At 41.2% G+C, this 13,404-nt stretch overlaps 1 protein-coding gene across 3 annotated transcripts; it reads right to left on the reverse strand.

Moving 5' to 3' along the window:
- Nucleotides 1-40: 40 nt before the first annotated feature.
- On the reverse strand, nucleotides 41-13,346 carry LOC115142469 (polycomb protein suz12-B-like). 3 transcript variants are annotated; one of them, XM_065001524.1, is made up of 17 exons: nucleotides 13,084-13,346; nucleotides 12,459-12,603; nucleotides 12,068-12,114; nucleotides 8,673-8,737; nucleotides 8,190-8,258; nucleotides 7,856-7,905; nucleotides 7,600-7,685; nucleotides 7,240-7,474; nucleotides 6,778-6,883; nucleotides 6,426-6,531; nucleotides 5,972-6,149; nucleotides 5,426-5,514; nucleotides 5,039-5,182; nucleotides 3,266-3,423; nucleotides 2,721-2,919; nucleotides 2,305-2,405; nucleotides 41-1,980 (listed from the first exon to the last, which is right to left on the reverse strand). In XM_065001524.1, the coding sequence occupies exons 2-17, from the start codon at nucleotides 12,586-12,588 to the stop codon at nucleotides 1,653-1,655; spliced, it is 2,091 nt and encodes a 696-aa protein (XP_064857596.1). In that variant the 5' UTR covers nucleotides 12,589-12,603; nucleotides 13,084-13,346; the 3' UTR covers nucleotides 41-1,652. The 3 variants fall into 3 exon arrangements, with proteins under 3 accessions (XP_064857596.1, XP_064857593.1, XP_064857595.1); XM_065001521.1 differs by lacking the exon at nucleotides 13,084-13,346 and having other exon boundaries at nucleotides 12,459-12,654; XM_065001523.1 differs by lacking the exon at nucleotides 13,084-13,346 and having other exon boundaries at nucleotides 2,326-2,405; nucleotides 12,459-12,633.
- Nucleotides 13,347-13,404: the final 58 nt, after the last annotated feature.

The following is a 13,404-nucleotide window of genomic DNA, read 5'->3' on the forward strand; positions in this document are numbered from 1 at the left end:
ATTTCATTAATGTTGATATCAGTTGAATAAAGAAAACTGACAAGGTCAAATGTATTTTATTTTAAATATAAAATCCCCATATCCAAAGTTTATAACATAGTTCACGACTTCAACGGTGGTTTGACAATATGGTGAATTGATTGTTTTCTACCCTTATATCCAGCCGATCAAAAACGTGCATAAAGGTACAAGGAAGTAAAAGACTGGTCCATAGAGTTGAGGGAAAAGGTGTCCAACGAAGCATCAAAACTACTGCTCATGTTCAATTTGTGCACTCACACAACGCAAAAACACAGCTAAGGCTTATACACCGCTCGTCATTTAACGTTTTGAAATGATGCAGCAACAAACAAAAATGTACGAAGAACTGAGAGACTTACTGAAAATCACCCCCTTTGGCATTTAAACAGAGACTAATAGTAGGATAGACACATATCAACTAGGACCCATTTCCAATGAACAAACAGCATATTGCCTTTGAAGAATAATCCTACATGTCCATTTTCAGTGATAATCAGGTTCACAATGGGATATAGCTAGATATTGACATTATTACAATGTATACAAAGTGTCTGTAAGAAGTGTTGTCCAACACTTCCTATCTCGCCCGTTTATGAAGATAAATGAACATCAAAAACAGCTTGAGTTCCAGATGTCCCTCAAACCTAGTTAACCATAATACAGGTTCCAGCATGTCATCCATAGGTTGTAGTCATGTTTTCTGGGGTGTATGCATTAGTGCATACAGTAGCAAACTGTGGCAAAACAGAAAACATTTTGCAACAAAAACAAGAATTTCCTATTGGACAAATGCAGGTAGGTCCCGCCCCGTTTTGTCCCGTTTGCTTCCGTTTGGTTCCTAGTGAACACACCCCTGTAGAAGAGCTAGGCAGTCTACATAAAAAGGGTGAATGTGCTGGCAGTTTGTGGTTCATCTTGGCTTAATATCCTCAAGCTATGGATGCAGAGAGTAATCCGGTCGTGTGGAAAAATAGTCCACTGATCCTCCATTACTCAAGATAGTATCAACAGAAACATGAGAAACAACATACATCAAATCAAAACAAATAAAAATCCCGATAAGGATCCAGGGGATTCAAGACAGACTGGGTGAATCTGACAATTGATGCAGTTGCGCAGAAAAAAGTGTGATTCAACTCAAGTTTAAAACAATTCACGAATACAAATTATTACCAAGTGCTAAAACAATAGTCAACTAAAAGGATCATGAGAGGCAAACAGACAGGGTTATGGGATACAGACCATCAGGAGTGACAATGTTACCAATATGCATGACTTACTGCATATCCACTCAATACAGTTTCTGATTACAACGTGATAACAAAGGCAGTCAAAGCATGATTACAATACCTTTCAAGTGATTCCCCCAGTTTCTTCACACCCCCGAAACCACCAAGAATCACTAAAACTGTCTCACGGTGCATAATGACTTGGTAAAACCTCACATTATAGTGAGTCTTCATATGCCTGTGTTGTGTGTGTGTGTAGCTATATTTGTATGTCTTGAGTCAATACAAGACAATCCTCCATTGACATCTTCCTCCCACCTAGCTAAGCACCAAGAGTGACAGTTATAACAATGAAAATGAATGGGTCGGATCGACTGCTGCCACCAAACGCCATCAGTTCAGTCAGTCAGTCACGGAGCTTTTTGTCCTCTTGCCGTGCTTGGTCCCACCACCCCCGCCAGAGCTGCAGGCGATTGCGGTGCCATTGCAGGCGCCCTCCATGAGGGCCCGGTCAGCCTGGTCGTCGGCCCCGGCGTCGGGCAGCTCCTCCTGGATGTGGCGGAGGCGGGACATGGCGCGGTCGATGGTGGCCACGGAGACCAGGTTGAAGTCGTGCATGCTGACCAGGTGCAGCAGAAAGTTGCGGCAGAGGTTGCGGCGGGCGATGTAGGCGCCGCACTTCTCCACGAACTGCATGCTGGCCTGGTTCATCTGGTTGTCGGCTATGAAGCTAGATACGGACAGGAAACAGAACACAACGGGAGGAAATGAGGTTAGAATACTGATTTTACTAGAGAGAATGAGTCAGATTAAGAACAACATTTTAAAATACATTATGCTATTTTATATCACGTTAGATGTAAACTCTCAAAGTGTCATGGCTTTATGTGGATTTCTAAATTACAGGACCATAAGGATGACTATTTTTATCCTTACTTAGATACCATTTATAGCACATGTTAAGAGGTAAACTCTTCAAGGTGATGTGGCTGTATGTGTATTTCTAAGTTATCTATTATAGTGCCGTAAGAGGCTAGTGATTAGTGATACATACCCACAGCTTTTAGGTACATACCCATGCTTCATGACGTGCAGGTTCCACAGCTTCATCACCTCCTTCTCGCCCTCGTTGACGTCTGTGAACTCATCCAATTGCTGTGGGTGGAACACTCATAGATTAGTCTACCAACACAACCAGAAAGTACGTTTTAGTATATGGAAGCAAAGCACAGCTGTAGTTCAAGCCGACACTCATTTCTGTTGGCTTCATATAGGGTGTAATCCTATCTTGAGATGCTCGAATTTCATACATTGATATCAATGGGACACTCATTTGACATGCATCTACCTAGAGTTAGGATATGGGCCATTCTGTATAAACATCAGGCAGTCATTGTTATGTTTTTAATTCTCTTTGACTCCATTGTACATCATCTCAGTCTGAGTAACAGTGTGAGTGGAGGGACTGACCGTGGCGGTCTTCTCTCTCAGCCACTCAGGATCTCTCTCGTCCTCGCTGTCCACGTCCATCTCCTGGGGTCTGAGGGGCATGCAGCTGTCACTGTGGAAGTACAGGCGGTTGTGTCCGCTCACGTAGGTCCTCTGCTGCTCCAGCTCCCCGTCCTCAGACTCCAGGAACTCTGACAGGCTGGGCTTCGTCCGCTTGGGCCTACAAGACAGGAGCAATGCACTAGGGGTCAGAGGCTGTGGTTAGGTTAGGTACACACCCGCAGGCAAGCTAGTGGACAAATAGTACACATTCTCAGCTAGCTATATGGCTATGATGGTACCATCCAAGTGAGGAAATATGAAATACGTCAGCCAATCAAAATGGCAGTTTTACTTTTTAAGCACACAGCAAATACAAAAATAATTTCACATGATTACCCAGGAGGCTGAACATAACCAAGTGAATCTTTTTACTTCAGCGCTTTGATTCTGACATGCAATCCATGCTACTGGTTGACTGAGGGTGAGAGAGCCAGTGAGATGAAGACAGGAGACGCCTTCTTTACCTGCACACCAGTACGTGTGTCACGGCAGTCCTCTTGACGGGGCCGTTGCGGCTGAAAGCGAAGCCGGGTTGGCTGTGGATGTCCTGGGGGTTGCCCACGTAGGAGCCGTCGTAGCACTCATTGATTGACACGTCTATCCTAGCACCTTTAGGGTGAGGCTGGAGACACACAGGGGGACATCAATTCAATTACAATAACTATCTCTCAAACTCTCAACAACTCAAATATTCAACATACAGTATTCCAGGTACTTGGTAGTAGATGGCTTTAAAATCTCCTTGCTTTTTAACAGTTTTTTAAAATTATTTTTTTATACCTGTATAGGGTTAATCAAAAGATCAAATTAGCATAAGTTAATAGTTAAAAATTTTTAAACATTACAATACATTCATTACAGAATTCACAACACACTAAGTGTGTTCCCTCAAGCCCATACTCCACTACCACATATCTAGAACACAAAATCTATGTGTACGTGTGTGTATGTTATCATGTGTGTGTATATGCAAGTGTCTGTGCCCATGTTTGTGTTGCTTCACAGTCCCCGCTGTTCCATAAGGTGTATTTAAAAAAATATATATTTTACATTTTTTCTGATTCTACTGCTCGCATAAGTTACTTGGTGTGGAATAGAGTTCCATGTAGTCATGGCTCTATGTAGTACTGTGCGCATCCCATAGTCTGTTTTGGACTTGAGGACTGTGAAGAGACCTCTGGTGGCATATCTTGTGGAGTATGCATGGATATGCTAGTCATTTAAACAGACAGCTCAGTGCTTTCAACATGTCAATACCTCTCATAAATACAAGCAGTGACGAAGTCGATCTCTCCTCCACTGTGAGCCAGGAGATTGACATGCACATTATTAATGTTTGCTCTCTGTGTACATCCAAGGGCCACCCGTGCTGCCCTGTCCTGAACCAATTGCAATTTTCCTAAGTCCCTCATTGTGGCACCTGACCACACGACTGAACAGTAGTCCAGGTGCGACAAAACTAGAGCCTGTAGGAACTGCCTTGCTGAAAGTGCTGTTAAGAATGCAGAGCAGCGTTTTATTATGGACTTCTACCTAACTTAGTTACTGTTGTATCAATATGTTTTGACCGTGACCGTTTACAATCCAGGGTTACTCCAAGCAGTTGTCACCTCAACCTGCTCAATTTCCAGATCATTTACTACAAGATTTAGTTGAGGTTTAGGGTTTAGTGAACAATTTGTCTCAAATACAATGCTATTAGTTTTTGAAATATTTAGAACTAACTTATTCCTTGCCACCCATTCTGAAACTAACCGCAGCTCTTTGTTAAGTGTTGCAGTCATTTCAGTCGCAGTAGTAACTGACATGTATAGTGTTGAGTCATCCGCATACATAGACACACTGGCTGGCATGCCGTTAGTAAAGATCGAAAAATGTAAGGGGGCTAGACAGCTGCCCTGGGGAATTCCTGATTCTACTTGGATTATGTTGGAGAGCCTTCCATTAAAGAACATCTCTGTGTTCTGTTAGACAGCTAACTCTTTATCCACAATATAGCAAGGGGTGTAAAGCCATAACACAAGTTTTTCCAGCAGCAGACTATGATCGATAATGTCAAAAGCCAAACTGAAGTCGAACAAAACAGCCCCCACAATCTTTTAATCATCAGCCATTTGTATAAGTGCTGAGCTTGTAGAATGTCCTTCCATATAAGCGTGCTGAAATAGGAAAACGTTCAAACATAGGAATCCTGTACACACACACACACACACACACACAAAGCCCTAGTCTCTCACCACGTAATTGAAAATGAAGCGGCTGTGGGACTGTTTGAGGTGTTTTAGCAGGCTGTAAAGCTTCCTACAGTTCAGAGTGCACCAGGGACAGTGGAGGTCGTCTCTAGCCTCCGTCTGCTGCCGTGTGTTGTTGTTGTACAGGAACTGCCATGGGACAAAAATATGGAAGTTCATTACTGGTTTATTAATAACTGAACCATTCTGAGTGATGCTCAAAAAAGATGTTGTTTTACATTTAAGTATATTACGCTACTCTTCCCCTGTACTTAGAGGTGTATCATGATAATCATAACCAGGCGTGTGCTACACATTAGTGATGGATGAGGCGAGTTTCCCCCTTACTATGTAAAGCGCTGTGAAACATTTCATATTGGTGCATAAACAGACCTGGTAAAATATACGCAGTTTCTGCCTGGGTTCACACAGGATCTGTTCTTTTTTCATCTGGATGTCTGTGCTGACAGAGGCCTTCACAGCTACAACAGGGAGGGGAGGGAGAAATGAAGGAGTCAGAGGTTATTAGATAGCACAAACCATTTTTCGGGACATTATTGTGCTAGTGATGCAGCTGCATGTCGGTCTGGTCAATTTTATTATAAAGTTAAAGTCATAGTATATTTATGGCTCTAGTATTGGTTAGATGGTGACCATCTAAGGCTGGGTTTACACAGGCAGGCCAATTCTGATCCCCCCCCCCCCCCACACACTAATTGGCCTTCTGACCAATCACATCAGATCGGACACCAATGAATGAAAAAATGATCAGAATTGGGCTGCCTGTGTAAACCCAGCCTTAGATACACACATTTTGAGTCGAGGCAAGAGGACAGTATACTGAAATTGGTGTGAGTGAATCTAATGGGAGGTTACAATGTGTTTTTCCTTTTGGGTAAAAGCCAAGTAAGTTGCTAGTGAGTGTGTTGTGTCTCTTACCCAGGGGGGCAGATTTGAGTGTGCTGGGCCTGCTCTCCACGGGGCTGGAGCCGTCAGAGTTGCGTGTGGCCAGGGGCTTGGCCACGGGGGCTGTGGACTTGTCGCTGGCGTCGCCTGTCCAGCGCAGAGTGAACTGCAGCGTGGGTCCCTGAGAGAACGTCTCGAACGGTGGCAGCCTCTGTGGGAGCAGAGCAGGAAACATTGTCTCAGTACCATCATACACACATTGCGATGTGGAGTGTCCTACTGATAGTATAGTTGTCGTCCCCAACCCTGGTGCTGGAGAGCTACTCGTTGGGCAAGCTGTTGTTTCAGCTCTGCACAACAACAATGGATTCAATTAATCAACTTCTTATCAAGACTGATTAGTGTAATTCAAATCAGGTGTTTTTAGTGCTGGCCTGAAACCAAAGCCAGCTAGGTTGGCACACACACATGCCATTGGCACACTCACCTTCCCATCCAGAATGGTTTCCCATGTGGCTCGTTTCTTGCTGACGGGGCAGTCCTCCATCCCTTGCATGGACACTTCATATTCCCCATCCAGCAGCTGCAATCTCCTGCACATGACAGAGGTCCCTTATTAACTAATGAGTAATGCATTTAGCAATGAGTGTGAACAGTTCGAGAATATTTGTGGTCATGGTTTTAATTCAAAAATGGGGGTCAGAGTTTATAGCACTTTAAAAAGAAACTCGCAAGCGGCTAAATATCCTTGAGGTCAAAGTGCAGCAGCATCTTGGTAATGACAGTTGCCACCTGGGGATAAATTACTACCATTTTGCCATATATGGTATGTTGTTTACCTGTTCTTGTCAAAGACGGTCATCTGTGCAACAAAGGTCTCTGTGGTCTCTCCATCTTCTCTGTGGGCGGAGCTTCTCTTCTTTCTGTTGGGCACCTCTGTCACATCTGAACATGTAAAGACACCAAACAAACAAAGAAGAGACATTTGCCTCATGAAATTAATGCCACATCATCAAAACGGTCCCCATATTATATATATATAATAGTGAAGACATCAGAACTATGAAATAACACATATGGAATCATGTAGTAACCAGAGTGTTAAACAAATCAAAATATATTTTATATTCTTAAAAGTAGCCACCCATTGCCTTGATGACATCTTTGCACTCTTGTCATTCTCTCAACTACCTTCGTGAGGTAGTGTCCCTTACAACTAATCTCTTTTCTCTCCAAACAAACAGACATTTGATTTTAGTGAGTCATCCAACATCCCTGAGGGTGTTTTAGCAACTACTTGCCTATGTTCTCGTTGGCCTCGCCGTTCACAAGGCCGTTCATGTCCCTCCTCCCGGTGCGTAAGACCCTGAACAGGAGCGAGTAGGACTTGACCATGTGGCTGTTGCTGGGCTCAAACTCGTTACTGGACACCAGCAGGGAGGGCAGGGAGCCGGGCTTGGTTTGGTTGCTGCAGTCAGGATTCAAAGGCACTTGCTTTTTACCTGTAGGCACTTGCTTCACTGGGCAGCTGACATCCTATGGAAAACAACGTTTACAGGAGAAAAGTTAGGATTTAGCTAGGAGGTGAGATAGGAGTTCGGTTAATAAACAATTTCACGTGATTGAGACAATGTGAGAGAGAAACAAAGCATTGTTTTGACCTTTCGTTTTTTATGGCAGACTTTGACAAGTAGCACCTCTAGAGAGACCGAGCTCTGTTCGTTTTCTGAATTCTGAGATGGCTTTTCTGTGAGGGAGAAAGTGAGAGAGAGAGAGAAAAAAAAAACTTGTGTCTTATGTTTCACCCTTTTGTCTCTTCCGCTTTTGTACAAATATCACACCAACGCATTGGTATAAGGCATACAAATACATTGCATTTGAACATGGTGCAAACAGGAGAGTATTGATTGGGCATACCATCCTTATGGAAGAATCCAGTGAAGGTAAGCTGCAGGTGTGAGGACAAGCTAGAAGAAAAAGCAGTAATACACAATCAGAAAAGATCCAGAGCTGCTAACACTCTCAGGCACAAGTCACATATAAGGCTCCCCACCCTTCCCACGGTTTCTCTCCTACTTGCCAGTCTCTACCTCTGATTACTTTGTCTAAATAAAGTGAAAACACCTCAAATAAAAGACATTTAAAGAAAAGAAAACTATACGGCTCAAGGCTTTATAAGTTATGATAAGCATGCATGAACCATTAAAACGTGTAACACGTCTCATAATATGTTACGTCTCCTAACTCTTACCTGTGAGATTCCTGCTCTCCCTTCATCTTCTCAACTCTGAGCAGCATGTCATCCACCTTGAACGTTTTCCTGAGCACACAAGTTCAAGCACAGCACAAATTAGGACCTCAGAAGCGGCTTTAACTTTGATGAGATAAAAACAAAATTACGGTAGGGCCTCAAAGATATGAACATGTCGGGAATGGAGGTTCATAAAATAGCCGTCCGTAACTTTGAAATTTTCTTGATAACCGCATCTACCTTTATAGAAAATATAGATTGCGTATTTACACGTGTAAGCAAGGTGTACGCTTGTGTGTAGCCCACATAAGTTTGCATTTAATACATGTCCCGGTTTGATATTGACCGTTTGGTTAACGTCCAGTCTGAAAGTTTGAGGTTCTTATCTTTGAGGTTCTACTTTATACCATCTCTGATTAATGTCTTACTACCATATAAAAATCATCTGATCCCTTTCAGATCAATCAGAGAACAATATGTTACCTTTTGGCATTTGTTCGAGTGTTTCTGTGGGTCATGAAGGTAAGAGTCCTGTGCAAGAATATAGGCTAAAATGGAAGCATTTGGAGGTTAATCATTAATACACCAGACATTGTGAAAATGAGAAATAAAATGACATGTATATATCTATTATTATATATACAGTGCCTTCAGAAAGTATTCACACCCCTCAACCTTTTCCACATTTTGTTGTGTTACAAAATGGGTTTAAAAAATAAATAAAAAATTGTCAACATTATCTACACAAAATACTATAATGTCAGAGTGGAAGAAAAAAATAAAATAATCACATTTATGGAAAATAAAACACTAATATATTTTGAATAGATAGGTACTCAACCCCTTGAGTCAATACGTGTTACAATCACAGCAATTATGACTATGAGTCCTTCTGGGTAAGTCTATTAGATTGGTTTTATTCTATTCAGTCTGGTATGAGAACGGTAGCCCCTATCTGCAAAAGCAGGGTGTCTGCAGAAAGTTCAGTATCTTGGCTTATTGACCTGTGCCTTAAAATCTTTGGTGTGGCTTACTACCATATATGGGCATACAAATGTATAAGGGCAGGCCGAGCCGACAACCTAATTCCGAGATGGGTGCTACCTACATTGCAGTTAGCATAAACAAAATAAACACGGAATACGTCTATACACACCAAAAAGCCGGGACTCTACAGATCATGGGGATGTCTTATTTGTCTGCCTGTTTTTTTGCCATTTTTAAAAATATTTAAGAAGGCAAGTCAGTTAAGAACAAATTGTTATTTACAACGACGGTCTAGGAACAGTGGGTTAACTGCCTTGTTCAGGGGCAGAACGACAGATTTTTACATTGTCTTTCGGTTACTAGCCCAACGCTCTAACCAATAGGCTACCTGCCGCCCCTGTGACCTACTGTTATTGATCACCAGCCTCGAGAGTAATAATGTTTATTTTTGTTATTGTCTGTTTCATATTAGTTCACTGTTTGCTGTTCTAAGTTTCATCCTTGTAACTTTGGAGAGGCCACTAAGCTCTCATGACCATTGTTTTTGTGGTTCTCACCTCTGCCTTTGTCTCCAAAGTGTTACTGTTTGCATTGTGTGTGTGTGCTTCACACCTATTTCGAGTCACTGTACAGATAAAGACTAGTTGTTTTTACTTCACAGTAATGTATTTTTGTAAATTTAGTCAACTGTGTGTCTTACAACAAAATGTTCCTTTATTTTGTTTACCACAGAATGGAGGATGCAGACGATTTAGATGATGACGTTTGGGAACCACCCCTCCCACTGCTATGTCAATCACCCCGTCTGATGGTTCTACATCCACTTTTCATAGACCTCTTGAAAAAGAAAATAAGGGCTTGTGGCACCATTCGTCCCAACAGAAACGGTTTCCCCAAGACCAAGGTAAACGTCATGACAAAGACAGCGGAGAGGGGCACCATACGTTGGAACAGGAGTAACAAGCTACTTTTTGTGAAATGGAAGGACACTAGAGAAGTAACCATGCTCACCACAAAGCATTCAATAACAACCATGTCTCAAGGAGGGTGAAAAGGGAAGAATGTCCCCATTCCTATTTCTGTGAAGGACTACAGTGCCAGCATGGGGGGTGTCGACCTATCTGATGCTCCGATAGGCTACTACCCGGTCCTCCACAAGACCAGGAAGTGGTATAAGATTTTTTAAAACCACTTTGTGGACATTGCTACAGTAAATGCTTTCATTCTCCACAAGCAGATGTCCAAAGCAAAAAAGGTCAACCCCCTCTCTCCCTGTTGGCCTTCCGAGAGCAGCTGGTGTTGGAAATGGCTGAATTGGGGGCCCAAAGCAACCATCACAAGACCCCCCACTCAAACGTTCAGCTTATTTCTATTTTTGTAACCAACTTTGTGTTTGATAAGACATGATTATATATTTTTGAATGTATATCTGTTGCTTTTATATTGTTTTTGTAAACAGTTCATTTGTATGTGGGACCAATACATTGGACATGTCTAGGCTAAACATTCAGCCACTTTGGAGAGGTTTTAAAAACACTTGGATGTCCCCTGTATGTCCCCCGACACCACCACAAAGTTTGAGAGAGGTTGGTGTTGTAGAAACTTTGTTTTTATAGTGAAAAATAACTTTTAGGCACATCCATGTGCAATTACCACATTCTGACAATTTGGAGAGGTTGAAAGAACACTTGAATGTACCCTGGATACCACATAACACCACAACCATGTTTGAGTGAGGTTTATATAGTAGGAATAGTTTTTATACTGAACAAATAGCATTTAGGGATTGCAATGTGTAATAGCACTGGAATTATCTAATTTACAGACATATGCCACTTTGAAGAAGTTTAGGGACACTTGGAAACATCCCGTGACCACACTTACTAAAACATCTGCCCATTTCTAGTTGTTAGGCCTATCAATCCCACTTTTTTTCTGATACTGTTCACATCTTGTGGGAGCCATCTGATGTGTTTCCAGCTCTGGGCATCAATAATTATCTTATTGATGAAAGATTACTTTCAAAATATTTGTATTTTGTGTGTGCTTGATCTTGTGTATTCTGACCTATGTAACTCCTATCTTCTGATCATTTCCTCATTATCTCCCAGATGTCTTCTTTCCAGATATAGCCATTTTTGTCATGTCAGTATCATGTAATTACACATGAATAGCAGTTCCTTTTGGGTATGTCTATATAGACGGAAATCAACATTTTGCCTTTACATCTAAGAGGTTCAACTCTGTAACTGTTTTAAAGTCCCCATTGGCCTCATGGTGAAATCCCTGAGCGGTTTCCTTACTCTCCGGCAACCGAGTTAGAAAGGACGTATATTTGTAGTGACGATGTATTGATACACCATCCAAAGTGTAATTAATAACTCCACTATGCCCAAAGGGATATTCAATGTCTGATCTTTTCTTCATCTACCAATAGGTGCCGTTCGTTGCGAGGCATTGGAAAACCTTCCTGGTCTTTGTGGTTGAATATGTGCTTGAAATTCACTGCTCGACTGAGGGACCTTACAGATAATTGTATGCATGGGGTAGTCATTCAAAAAATCACATTAAACACCACTGTTGCACACAGAGTTAATCCATGCAATTTATTATCTGACCTGTTAAGCAAAGTCTTAGTCTTGCCATAACAATGGGGTTGAATACTTATTGACTCAAGACATTTCAGTTTCATTTTTGTTAACATTTCTAAAAACATAATTCCACTTTGACATTTTGGGTTATTTTACGTAGACCAGTGACACACAATCTAAATGTAATCCAATTCAGACTGTAACAACAAAATAAGGAACATTTCAAGGGGTGTGAATAGTTTCTGAAGATTAGTTTAGTTTCTGTACATTATGTATATTATGGATGTAGTATTTGCTTACTGCAATCAGGTTCCTTGTGCGGAGAAATCTGTAGATTTGAGTTGGCTCTGCAAATACATCATAACAATAATCATAGCCTGCTCAATAATCTTATTTTTTATGATTTTAGTAAGAATTGAATAGAATTGTGGTATGAATGTATTCACAGAGCTGTATAGTATTGCAGAGCAGCACAGATATATATCCTATGCATGTTATGGTTCCAGGCCCACTTTCTAATCAAATTTAGTCAGAGATAGGCCTCGTATTAGTCCGTGTCATTGATATTAGTTGTGAGAAAAGTAGACAACAGTAACAAAATCTAAATTATACGCTATTGGTTATTTTCAAAGATTTCCACCTGGCTTAAAATCGTTACTTCCTGGTATGAATAAAAAGTCATGCAACTCACTTTCAAAGGCCTGTAGAAACAACTCATGGTCTGCTTGAATCTGCTCCATCTTCGGCTTCTTCACCGTGGTCATTACAGTTGTCGAGGCCGGGTAGACGGCGCCGTTCGCTTTACAACTAGTCCCACTCATGACTTCACCTGAATGCTGTAGATGGTGCATCCATGCAGATGAAACAAACATTATTATGGTCCTTTTCAAAACAAAGGAAATATAATCATATCAGCTAACGTTAGTTGGGTTAGCAAGCTAGCTAACCTACTTTACTATTGGCTTTGTATAACATTATATTTTTCCATTTCAACAACCCAAAAGACTATGAAAGATCATAGCTAACTACACACATACATTTTTTTGTAAGAAATATAGAGATAAACACATTAGCTAGCTACCGTAATTTGTCTCAAATTCCAGCATCTGGATTTTTGTTAGCTAGTTAGCCAGCAAGGCTAACTAGCTAACATAAACAAATGGTCAAAATGTCCTAAATTATAACTAGATGGCTAGTAAACGTGTGGGAGTGTTATTCGAAACGGGTAAAACACAAAATGATACTTTGCTATCTGACTGTACAACACTGAAGCTAACCTTGTGAGCATTAGATTAGCTATCCAGCTAGAGACTCACCAACACAGGTAACCCATGAAATTAGCAAGGAAGCAAGCTGCTGCTAGCTAAACTAGCATACTGGGTTAACGAGAAGAAATCCCAAATGTTGCGGTCCAGTATTCCCTCAAACGATTCACACAAAGTCGACTAGTAAAGTACATCCATCATATTTACATAAAAATAATAGATTATGTTACTGATTATATGAAAAACATTAAAACTTCAGATGAGCTACACGTTATGCTAAAATCGTGTAGTCTTTACTGGACATCTAGAAATACTTCTCATCCAATAGAAATTCGAATATGGAATTTGAGACTTGTGATTGGGCAGACGCAA

This window comes from Oncorhynchus nerka, linkage group LG15 (genome assembly GCF_034236695.1).
Source record: "Oncorhynchus nerka isolate Pitt River linkage group LG15, Oner_Uvic_2.0, whole genome shotgun sequence".
NCBI classification, from domain to species: domain Eukaryota; kingdom Metazoa; phylum Chordata; class Actinopteri; order Salmoniformes; family Salmonidae; genus Oncorhynchus; species Oncorhynchus nerka.

Excerpts from the sequence above, each read along its gene's own strand:
- LOC115142469 (XM_065001521.1), bottom strand. The coding sequence starts at position 12,639 with ATGTTTGTTTCATCTGCATGGATGCACCATCTACAGCATTCAGGTGAA. Across the intron at positions 7,686-7,855 it reads TGGATTCTTCCATAAGGATG|AAAAGCCATCTCAGAATTCA; the intron begins GTATGCCCAATC and ends TCTCCCTCACAG. Across the intron at positions 6,884-7,239 it reads CGAGGCCAACGAGAACATAG|ATGTGACAGAGGTGCCCAAC; the intron begins GCAAGTAGTTGC and ends TTACATGTTCAG.